The sequence below is a fragment of the Polypterus senegalus genome, chromosome 7, assembly GCF_016835505.1.
Source record: "Polypterus senegalus isolate Bchr_013 chromosome 7, ASM1683550v1, whole genome shotgun sequence".
NCBI lineage: Eukaryota > Metazoa > Chordata > Cladistia > Polypteriformes > Polypteridae > Polypterus > Polypterus senegalus.
In genome coordinates this window covers 47906972-47918729 of record NC_053160.1, presented here as the reverse complement: position 1 = coordinate 47918729, position 11758 = coordinate 47906972, and the positions used below count along the sequence as shown (strand labels likewise).

The 11758-nt window shown below is 37.1% G+C and overlaps 1 protein-coding gene across 2 annotated transcripts; it reads left to right on the top strand.

The window, feature by feature from the left end:
• Nucleotides 1–3397: 3397 nt before the first annotated feature.
• dmrt2a (doublesex and mab-3 related transcription factor 2a) lies at nucleotides 3398–8732 on the top strand. Of its 2 annotated transcripts, XM_039758582.1 has the most exons (4): nucleotides 3398–3549; nucleotides 4065–4458; nucleotides 5457–5559; nucleotides 7285–8732. In XM_039758582.1, the coding sequence occupies exons 2-4, from the start codon at nucleotides 4108–4110 to the stop codon at nucleotides 8349–8351; spliced, it is 1521 nt and encodes a 506-aa protein (XP_039614516.1). In that variant the 5' UTR covers nucleotides 3398–3549; nucleotides 4065–4107; the 3' UTR covers nucleotides 8352–8732. The 2 variants fall into 2 exon arrangements, with proteins under 2 accessions (XP_039614516.1, XP_039614517.1); XM_039758583.1 differs by lacking the exon at nucleotides 4065–4458.
• The last annotated feature ends 3026 nt before the right edge of the window (nucleotides 8733–11758 follow it).

The following is an 11758-nucleotide window of genomic DNA, read 5'->3' as shown; positions in this document are numbered from 1 at the left end:
TAGTTGTGTTCATTACACTTTTAAAAATGATTGGTTCTTTACTGGAACTTTACTGGGTTGTGTTGTCCCTCGTAGAGCCTTTGATTTACGGTGTACCATCTCATTCTGGGATGTGTTCTTTGCTTATAAATTAGTTAAATGGGATTAGAAAATGTTCCCAAAAACCTAGCAAGGTACAACAGATTGAAAATTTCCGAACATATCCCGTGTTTATTGCATGCAGCAAGAGTGGTTTTACAATCCAGGACCCAATGGTATTTCACAAATCTGTTATCATCTCTTCATTGTTATTTATAAAACCCGTTACGGATCTCAGTAAATAAAGGTTCTTTCCTCAACGTTCATGTGGATGCTTCTTTTGGGAACCAAAAATGTTTGCCCCAATGTATCGTTCTGAAGAACCGCTTTGGCACCTTTACTTTCAAGAGTGTATTTGTGTTTTTATTTTAAAAATATTACGTTTGGGTTAGATCTTCTGGTCCGTGTGAAGGTTACATGTTCTCCCCATCTCAATACGAGTTTACCTCTGGGAATCTCAATTCGTCCCATACCTCGAACGACAAGTTGGGTTAATTGGAGATTCCAAAATGGATTTTGTGTGGGTGTGTGAACGGGTGGGTCCTGCGGCGATCAGACGCCCCCTGTTGACTGAGAACTGAATTAAGGGGTTTGCGAACGTTATGTTACGTTTGTAAACATGAGATACGATATAAAAGCATGGCATACTTACAGTTGGAACAATTGACCCTCTGCTGGAGTTACATTCCCACTGGATTTCCAAACTAGATAACTAAGTGGGCTATACTAAATATAATTTACATTACTTACGTTTCGGTATTGGACCACTAAAAAGAGTTGATTTACTGTTTCTACGTATTTATTTGTAAATAAACAGGCACATTTCCTTAACTGACAATACTTAAATTGATAATAATTCTGTAAGGTGAAAATACGAGACTAACTATCAACTCTGATTTAAGTCCATTTTAGCGAGTGTCGATGTGTAAAAATGTCTTCAACGACGGACAGCAATCCCATCCGCACTCTTAAAAATACGGGTTCTTTAAAGGCATTTTATGGTTCGTTATAGTATTGTGTGGCTCCTTGTTGAACCTTTACTTGACAAAGCACCATCCCATTCGGGGAAGGGTTGTCTGCATAAGAAGTTGGTTCTTTGTGCTTTGAAAAACTTTCTAATATGTAGAAAAACAAACTGAAATCTTTAATGTATGGTTAGGCTTACTAGCAGGGCAGTTACAGATTAAGCAAACCTGGACTTAGTCTGTGTTACTGTATGCAGGAAGAGTCATATTAAAATCATAACTTATTGCTGTTTCACATATCTGTTATCATCTATTCATGGTTATTCTGTAGCCTATTACAGATCTAAATAAAGAAAGGGTCCTTCTGGAAGCTTCACGTGGATGGGTCTTTTGGGCACCAGACATGGTTCTCCTCTGAAGAGTCTCTCTGGCACCTTTAGTTTTAAGAGCGCAGGGTTGGTTTGTGTTTTGTCCTCACCGCTTTTGGAATTATGCCATTGCCTGAATGTGGAGGAGGTTGTCAAATATCATCTAAGAGACTGGAAGGACGAGGGAGAAACACGGTCTCGTTTTGTTTTCCTGAACACCAAGGCGCCACCGCAAATATCAACGAATTAAGTGTTAAACTTAACTTAACTTCACGAAATCATAAAATCGAATTTTTGAAACCTGTATGCGTCTCAATCAATGCATGAAAATCACTCATAGGACAAAAAGAAGGTAATACAGGACATAAGGTACATAATCCACTGTTTTGGTGTGCTCTTTTGTCGGGGTATTTATTACATAAAATGCCTTGCTTGCGGCAATCTTTAAGTTTGTGTAAAACATCCTCCAAAGGATAATTGCACTGATAGACACAAGTTTACATCAGGTTATATAAAACATACGGCAAATTCCGCAAAGCATCCTACCTTACATGATTCTGTGACTATATACCTTTGCACTGAAGGAAAATATTTACACGTGAAACTGCTATTGTAAACTTGATTCATGGAATATGAAACAGCAGCAGATGCACAACCGATCAATTTTATCAGACACACGAGCGTCGTTAGTTTTAATAACTGAAGCATCCGTGTTCAGTTATTTATATAAAATAATCCATGTGCAGTGTTAGCAATTACTGTACATTTGGAATTTTTGGTAGGTAACAATTATGATTCGATATCAATTTAGTATTGAACAACAACATACCGCCATTTATTTATCATTTAGCCTTTTAGACGGTTATTGTCTTACCCCTTTCGACGATACTACAGTAGTATATGTTAGCAAGAAGCTTTAAATAAATGTTGCCAAAGGCAATGTATTGTTCGGTTCTGCTCGTTTTAGTGTGTCTGATTTAGATTAACATGTTTGAAAACTCCAAACATATTTTGCATGAAAGCTAAGGGATTTGAATACGCTGCGGACTTCGTGATCCTTTGATTTAAAATTACTCATTCGCAGTCTATAATCACCCTCTTTCTGTACATTTACTTTGTTGAGCTAACTTTATATCCCTGCGTGAAACATTGGTTTATTTATCTCGATTTTCAATTATGCACGTTATTATTGATTCGATTATTTTATAAGCGGCAGTATTTGTCGTGTTTCTCCTTATTAGTTTCTGCTTAATTCCACTCGTTTGAACCCACGATTTGGGTGGTCTTAATTTTATCGTTGAAGCGACTCCACAACAAACTTTCCAGCAATTTATAATTTGCGACAATTTTATGAATATGCACCTTGAAAGTGACTTGTGACACAAGTCCCGAGGGCAGTACAGACTGATGCATGTGTAGATTTTTGTGATGTAGTACTAATTCGTACATTAACTTTTTTATTGTTAAGATCGGCAAATGTACTACAACATTTATATGAGTGGTTCAAAGTGACAGCTTTTTTTATGAAGAGATCATTGTTACTACATTTGTCCATAAAAAGAACAGAATATGTATTGAAACCCTGTATACACACACAAGCCTGTGCATCGGTGATTCCGTTATGACACCAATCCGTCTGTATAAATACATTGATTAACTAACAAAGACTGGTCGAAAGAGTTTTAAAGAACTGTGCCCCGTGATTAATTACAGGGTTGCATTAATGGTATCATTCCACTAGCCAGTATTCGGCGTCAAGCGTGCAGATAATAAACCTTCTTGTTTTCTACTGTGTCATTAGCGATTTCACTGAAAGTTAACCTGTTAAGGCGCTCGCGCGCACACACATTCCCGTCTGCACCAATGAGGAGCCGTGTGTACCTTTCTGACCAATCAAGAGGCGACCTACGGTTTCCCGCAGCTCATATAGGAGGTTACGCCTTGTTAACGAACTTGTAAAGTCGTTCTTTCGTTTTATATATTCACACAAGATCTTCACAGATGAACCTGTAGTGGTGCAGACATCACACCTAATTTCCAAGGATCCTTACTAAGCCATCTGTTGTCTTCTCTGTGACACACCAAGTGACAGGAGGGACTCGTAGTAATTCTTCTTTTGGAATTAACACATTGTACTGGTAAGTTAACTATTGCACGGTATTTCTTTTCATGCAGCTCTCTATTTCGCCAGGCCAATTTTGCACTAATGAAAAGCACTCTATTAAAACTTCGATGGGTTTGCTTTTTGACATGTGTATTGAAACGATTAGCTATACGCTTCTCGTCTAGGCATTTGTTAAACTCACTTAAAGTGACAAGTTATTTGGACAGCATTTAATTACAGAACATTGACAGTGCAACGGCGGCAACTGTAACACAATTAAACACACGATTAACACGAAAGCATGTTATTTAAGGTAATGATTGTGAAAAAAGATACCGTAATATCGATTCAATAACGGATAGAAGTGGAGTTCTTAATTAAGCTATAGTCATATTAAGTGATTTCGACAATTGATATTGCCGTATCAGTCATAATACTTGAACGAGCCAAAAATGCCCAGAGACACTTAGCCAGTAATATCATGTAGCCTACGTGCATCAGTCTTTATTCTCTTTTCATTGTCACCTAATACATTTTATACGTTTCCAGGTGTAAAAATCGAATCATCGTCGGACTACAGTAGTTTGAAAGAATGACAGATCTTCTGGTTCCCGAGCTGGAGATCGATGTGGAGAGCTTGGAACCAGAGAGCGACGACCAGGCAGAGTTTGGTGCAGGGCTATCTGGCACTGGAGACGAGGATTCAGTCAGCAAGGAACAAGACATAGTGGGTCAGCAGCTTCAAGGAGTGGCCGATCAGAGGAAACTGAGCCGAACTCCGAAGTGCGCCCGCTGCCGTAATCACGGCGTGGTCTCGTGTCTGAAGGGGCACAAGCGCTTCTGCCGCTGGCGCGACTGTCAGTGTGCCAACTGTCTGCTCGTCGTCGAACGGCAGCGCGTCATGGCAGCGCAGGTGGCACTCCGCAGGCAGCAGGCGACCGAGGTGAGAGAACAGCCGCGTCCGGCAAACCGGTCCTGTGAGTGAGCTCTGTTTAGGAAACAGAGGGGTCACATCAAGCCTTATTGACATCACACTGTTTTCCGCACAGGCGGGCGAGTACTCCGCTCACTAGTGCTCTTCGATCGCTTGACAATTTGTTTTGACTCAAATTAGCTTGTATTAATGATCACCAATCTAAAATATTAACACAGCATAGTCGCATGTGTCTATCAGACTGTGCTGACAGTGAGTAAGACTACATTATTAGTTTGTAAAGATAAAGGAAAACGTGGCGCAGGCGCGTATCATAGACAAAATACAATTCAAAGCTTGTTATCAGAATAACTTCATGAAGCTGATAAACTGTAAGCGACACGGAGCTAGCGTTAATTTTATTTGAACTAATTTGTGATTTATAGAAGAAGATACATTTAAGTCGGCGCTGGACTATCTCTTCTTTTAGCTATGGTGATTGTTACATTTTATGGAAAATTATTTAGTTACATTCTTTAATCTTGTGTGGTTATTTTTATTGTATTCAAAAGACAAAAAGAAATATCACCTCATAGTAATGCTGCCTTGTGTTAAAGGGTCAATTGTATTAATCTCTGTAATAAGGAAATAAACAGATCATAAGCGCTTTAATGCAGACTTGCAAACAAAACAATTGCAATGTATTCAGTTTTGTTTATCATCTTGTTGAATTTTCTTAATTATTTTTCTGTATGAAATTACCAGTTCTTTTTATATATTACCCTGATTTCTGATATTTGGGAAATAACACTCTTATTAAATGTTGTGTATTTATTTTTAGGCTTATAGATAAAATTAGTGTCCTTGTTTTTATCCCTTTCCCTTTTTTATCCATAATTTATGGCCAGATAGAAAAATGAACATATTGCTTTTATGCTATTTTTAATCACATGTAAAGTCAAACAAATTAATTTTTCTGAATTAACAATACCGTTATCTTGACTTCTGCCGTCATTTACTCATTTCAGGATAAAAAAGGCATTTCAGCAAAACAGATCTCTTCGGAGCGCAGAGCAGTTTATCAAAGGCACCTCCGGCCTTCCAGCATGCTGGCAAAGAGTATTTTGGAAGGTAAGTTATTGAAAATAATTCTATACTACTGTATTAGACATTTATTTTTAAAATTATTGATGTAATATTGCATTGTATATAAACATAGGAATAAGAAAACCAAATCAGACATTGTATAATGTTAATCACAGAATCAAATGTGTGTCTTCATCCGTTACAGTCTTACGTTATTTGACTGTTGTTTTTGTCTCTCTTTCCATAGCTATTCTTGGATCTCTCTTCTGTCCTTCCTTCAATATTCCCAAGTATTCAGCCTTGGACAATTAATAGTGCAATACGGACGCAGAAACTTCTGTTGTACGTCTAGCTCTAGATAAATCTCTTTTCATTTCTATTGTTTCTCTTTATAGTTACTTCTTATATGGGAATAACTATAGGATTTGTTGTATTTGCATATTCACTAATTATGTTTACTGCAAACTGGTCAGTTTTTGGTGGCAATTGTTCTCTCCCACTTTTCAAGGCAATTTTTTTTATTTGCTGTGGTTTCTTTTAATAGTTCAGTTTACATTTAGCAGTGATTAAGTTTGGTGATAATGACATTCAAAAAAATGAACTTGTTAGTGTGCAAGCATTTTAGACAATGACCATGAAAATTAGTTTACGTTGTTTTACCACTTTACAATTCATATTTGTAAAATAAGACAATTCTAAATTGGCCTAGTGTGCCCTGTGATGGTCAGGATAGTCTTTAGGACCGTTCATTTCACATACCTAATACACTCAGGTTAAGTTGTGACTCTCTATAACCCAGAAATGAGAAAAAAAAAAAGAAAAGAAAAAGGGGTGGGGCAACATTTTTGTAATCTAAATAATAGTTTCTGAAAGTAACATTATTAAAATTGTACATTAATTAAGAGTCTGTATTAAAGCAATATCTTAAAGTCATTGTGCAACAGTTAGTTATATGCTTTATGCAGCACTATTCAAATTGACTATTGTAATGTTTTTGAAAAGACCATTTTATGACAGTACTGTTACAAAAAATCAGTGCTTTGAAATGCAGGGGATTCGTTTCTATAATCAAGTAAAATGGCTTACCAATGAATAGCAAGCATTGAGAGTATATAATACATTCATGGGTTTATAACTTTGGAAATATTTTAAGAGACATATACTAATTACTTGTTCCACTGTCCACCCAAGTGGGAGATTTGTACTTACATTTTGACTGAGACTTTTCATAAGTCTGCATACAACAGTAGGAGGAAGGAAGATACAATGGTTATCATGTCTACTTAAGGGCTCAGTTTCTGGCCCTGTGTTATGTCTACAAGGTCTTCATGGGTTTCCTTCATAAATACGTACGTCTGGTTTTTCCACCACATTTCAAAGATTTTCATGTTTGCGTATTTGGCATATCTGAATTGTCCGAATAAATCTCCCTCTGCTGTTTGATACATTCGATGAGCATCTGGTTCAGGCTTACATCCAATGTTTTTCTCAAAATCTGTGGATTGTAAAGGCTTTTAGGAAAAAAGACAAGTTCAGAGAAGGATGTTGAGTAGTTTTTGCCACAGCACTATATTAAATATAATATTTATTTTCAAGGTTTTAGAAGTGCAAAGAAAAGGTTTTGATTTTCAAAAATTAAAGGTAATGAAGGTGATAAAATAATGTAATTAGTGCAATGTTTGTCTTGTAACTAGTTGTGAAATGGGCTAGAAAAATGTAATGCCTATGTGCCAATAATCCAAAGTGTTAACAAAATGTTTTTCTCGGCAGGTTACAGGCCAGTGCAGACAGACCCCTTCTTAGGAGGAAATGCAGTGCTTCCTCCGCCTTTAAGTGACAGAATGAGGAAACGTCGGGCTTTTGCTGACAAAGAGCTGGAGACCATCATGTTGGAGAGAGAATACAAGGAACGTGAGATACTGGACTCCAGTCAGACTGCCACAGCTTCAATGTTCATGCCAAGCAGTATGATGCATGCGGCTGAGTACAACTCCTACAAGACTGCTTTTTCAACCGGTCAAGCTGAAGCTCCAGCCAAAGAAATGTACAACTTACTGCCAGCTTGTCTTGACCTTTCCATGCAGTATACTGGCGCAGGCAACGTGGAGTTGATTTCTTCCAATGTCAGTGTGGCAACAACATATCGCCAGTACCCATTGTCTCCCCGTTTCATGTTATGGCCAAAATGCAGTAACATCAGCGATGCACTCCTCTACCAGCAGTGTCTCCTGAATGCAGCCACAGTGCCAAACATGAAACCAGGAGCTGTCTGGGATTGCAAGGTAATGCAGGTGCCAGAAAGTAATTCACCAGAACAGGACTTACTGTCAGGCAAATTGGACGGCTCCCCACACATAGTTTCTGACATCCATAATCTTCCACGGGCACCACCTGAAACTCAATGCACTTCTCAGGGAATACAGGAGAAATCTGCATTCTCTCCGCCAAAGAGGAGCTTTGTGCAGGCATTCAACAGTAGTTCCTCTTCTCCTAATCAGGAGCATGCCTTAAGCAAACTCAGCAAAGACAGTGCCAAGCATGCCATTTCCATGAAGCTAAACTCGTTCCACTCACTGATTCAGCAAACACTCAGTGAAAAATCCGCCCCTGAACTGAAAGCACCATATTGCAAAGAACTGATAGAGGAGGCGGCCAGGAAATACATGGAGTGTACAATTAAAGAAAATCCGAGCATCAAGTGGATGGACAAATATACTAAAGAACTTTTGATGTCAAAGCAAGTTGGGACAAAACTTTCCTCCAACGAGTCTTTATCCTTTTCTGTAGAATCAATCCTGAAAAGGCCTTCTCCAACCTTAAACCGGGCATCTCAGTAAACTCAGGGTTTGAGTTTCTGGATGTTTTTCCTGGCCTTTTCACTTTAATCCATGACTGATCCCCCACTACTTTCCATTCCAAATCCCTGTCACATTAGTCTTTCTAAAAATGCCCTAACAAACGTGACTTTACACTAAGGGGAGATATGAATATACCTGTATACTTGAAATGTACTAGTGACTTGTTGCCTAAAAATATTTTTGAAATGTATAAAGATCTACTGTGTAAATATTTATATTGTGTAAATACTTGTGCATGATTTGCTTAACATTTTGACAATGAAAATATTTAATTTTGTAATGAATCTAATGCTTTACGTGTGTACATTTTTAATGTCCTGCACAATAATGAAAATACCAGCTCAATAAAAATAACTCATTAATGCATTTCATAGCATTTAGTATTACTAAAGCAGTGCAATGTGTAGTAATTTAATATACAAGGTCAATTTTTGATACTAGTTAAGTGATATCAGTCTGCTTTTCAAAATTGAGGCAACATACACATGAAAACATCGATTTTATATCATGCTTCCTCTTGGTAAAACCTCACACTGCAATATTAACTTTTTCTGAGTAGAATTCCAGTGCATGCATATTAAGTGGCTTACCTAGTGTGCAATGGTGAGATAGTGCTGAAGCCTGAATCGGTGGTACAAAGCTTTAGTCTCACTGTTAGTCTTATGATGTTCTGTGGAAAGTAAAACATTGGGGTTGTTAGTCATAAATTTTTTCCACCAAGGGAGTGAGAATAATATACGGGAATCTCAATGCACGACTGTACATGTAAGTGCAAGCCTAAACTTCCTAGCTGTGTCAAAAATGAATTTTGAAACAAGATTAAAGATTTGCTGGGTAAACAAATCAGTCTGAGGAAATAATTAGATTGAATATGCAGGATGAATACTTATAAGTTCTATGCAAACACATTTTATTATATATAGTAATCCTAGACCAATCATTGTCTACTTGGATAGTGCACATTTTCCATTTATCTTTGTTGATTTTAATGTAGATACTGCCATAATAGCTCACATATTGAGTTAGTTTGGGTGATTTCAAGTTTGACCAAGAATGATGCCCATAACAGTATCGGTACTTGACTTCTTCCAGTGCTGTAAAAGCCAAAAAGCCTGCGATTAATTGTAAAGGTTCCATACTGGGACAACTTTTAATTTTGAATACCATCCTAAGACACTTTAGACATACAGTCTAAGCGCAACATTCTCTAACAAATTTAATTTTGATGCCTTTACTGGTTTTTATTTGCTTTAGATTAGACCTGAGAGCAATGCAAGATGTCATCTTTATTCTGCAGTTCCCCAGCTTTCAAAATGCTGGGAGTACATTTTAGAAACATTTTTATTTTGGGGGCATTGCCCAGATAAAGACAGAGATTTTGTTCATGTTAAGATGTTGTGTACTTACATATTCGATCCTACAAGACTATATGTGCTTGCAAATATATTTAAATTAAAACATAATATAACGTATACCACAAAAAAGCGCAATAATTGCATATGAATATACTTACGTACTGGTATGTCTGTAGGCTTTTTAAAGTAGGTTCTTGCAGTATATAATGAAAGCCAAATTTATTTTTCCCATTGTTCACCAATAAGATTAATAGCAAACATAAATGTGATTAAACATGTTCACACACAAATGAATTTTTTTTTTTAATAAAGAATATACATAGGGGGATTTTTGCAATTTAACATATTCATACAAAATGTATCATGTATAGTGCCATAATATATTTGAATCATGATAAAATATGCTGCAGGTATTCTTCTAACTTCCCATGATGGTGTCATGGGGCTTAGCATCAGGCACAAGAGAAGAATTACCTCTGGACAGGATGCAAGGCCATTGTAGGCCACACTTTCACACCATTACTCTCCTAATCATATTGGGCCATTTATAAATGCCACCAGTCAAGTTAAGTGTGATGATGTCTTTTTGATTGGAAAGAAAACAGAATATCTAGAGAAAAGCTCATGCAGACACAGAAAGAATGGACAATATCCACAAGGATAGTGACCAGGCTGGGGTTAGATCCAAGGTCAACTAAACACTTTCTGTATATGATTTCTTTAATGGACCCTTTTATATTAGAGTACAGTGCATTTTTTCCCATATTTCGACAGTTAGATTACTGTCATACTAATTTCACTCTCCAAATCTCAAAGTGTGTCAGTGGTTATTGAACCCACAGCCTAATTATGCCAGCATAATGTGCTGCTTTAATATATAAATACCAAAGACAGGTCTGGCCCCAGCATTGATCTTCACTTTGGCATATTCTACTGTTCTCATTCAGTGCATGTCTGTCGTATTGTAGGACACGGCACTTGACTTTGGTTCAGCTTCTGATGGAGGTACCTACTCTCTACATTTTTTTCTCTATTTCCTCACTGTATATCCCCCATGTCCCAAAGACATCAGAGGCAGCTGGCCCAGTATAGTTGTGTGTTTAATATGTCATGTTGTGAAACGGTGTCTTGTGTAGGACTGATTCCTGATGTTGCTGAGACAACAATGATTAGAATAAGCCAGCATGGAAAATAGATAGATGGATCTAACCCTCGTCGTTTTCCCTGTACTTCACCTTTTGACTACTGAATTCTTAACATTTTCTTCTCTGCTTTGTTTATTTATGTCGCATTGTAATGCAGTGTATGATAGTGCATACTAAACAAAAGCTGAAGCTAAAGGACTGCAAGCCAAGAGATAGCAGTCTAATTGTGTTAGATTAGATGCCTCAGTAAGGCACAAACATGTTCTCAGCTACTAAAATGTGGGACAGCTCATTTAGATCAGGTCACATAATGAAGTTAAAATTCATTTTATAATTTTAATATTCTTTGCATACGTAAACCCTTCACACTTCATTCAGTTTCAATGAGGGTTTCGGAAAGTCACTAGCAAGATGTGACTCTTTTAAAGAGGAAGTTTCCTCCTGTCTCAGGGTGTGGATGCCTTTGAGAAGAGCATCTGGCTATTCCAAGATTTTCATGTATTTATTTTAATTTTTAAAGTATCAATCTATCTGCAAATTATTCATATCCAAGATATTATTAAATCATTCTCTGCCCAATTAACTCTGCAACCCACACAAAGACATTGAAAAGAAAAGAAAAGAAAAAACTAAACTAAAAATGTTGCCAAAACAAACTTGTAGGGCAAATAAGAACACAGTATTAACGTAGGGAGTAAAAACAGCAAATCCTAGGAAGTCATTGAAAGCATTTGAGCAGGATGTATTTTATTAGTTTTCCCTAATGCAGAATACAGCGCAGTCAGCCAAAAAAAAAAGTTAAGTGATCCAATCCTGCATTCTTTGTACAAAATACACTAAATGCATGAGGTAATCTGGAACTAATCTTCTGATACAGCTTTGGCTG

Bases quoted from the DNA above. Each gene is read 5' to 3' on its own strand.
- dmrt2a (XM_039758582.1), top strand. From the start codon at position 4,108: ATGACAGATCTTCTGGTTCCCGAGCTGGAGATCGATGTGGAGAGCTTG. The intron at 4,459-5,456 runs GTGAGAGAACAG...TACTCATTTCAG, and splicing joins GCAGGCAGCAGGCGACCGAG to GATAAAAAAGGCATTTCAGC. The intron at 5,560-7,284 runs GTAAGTTATTGA...TTTTCTCGGCAG, and splicing joins GGCAAAGAGTATTTTGGAAG to GTTACAGGCCAGTGCAGACA.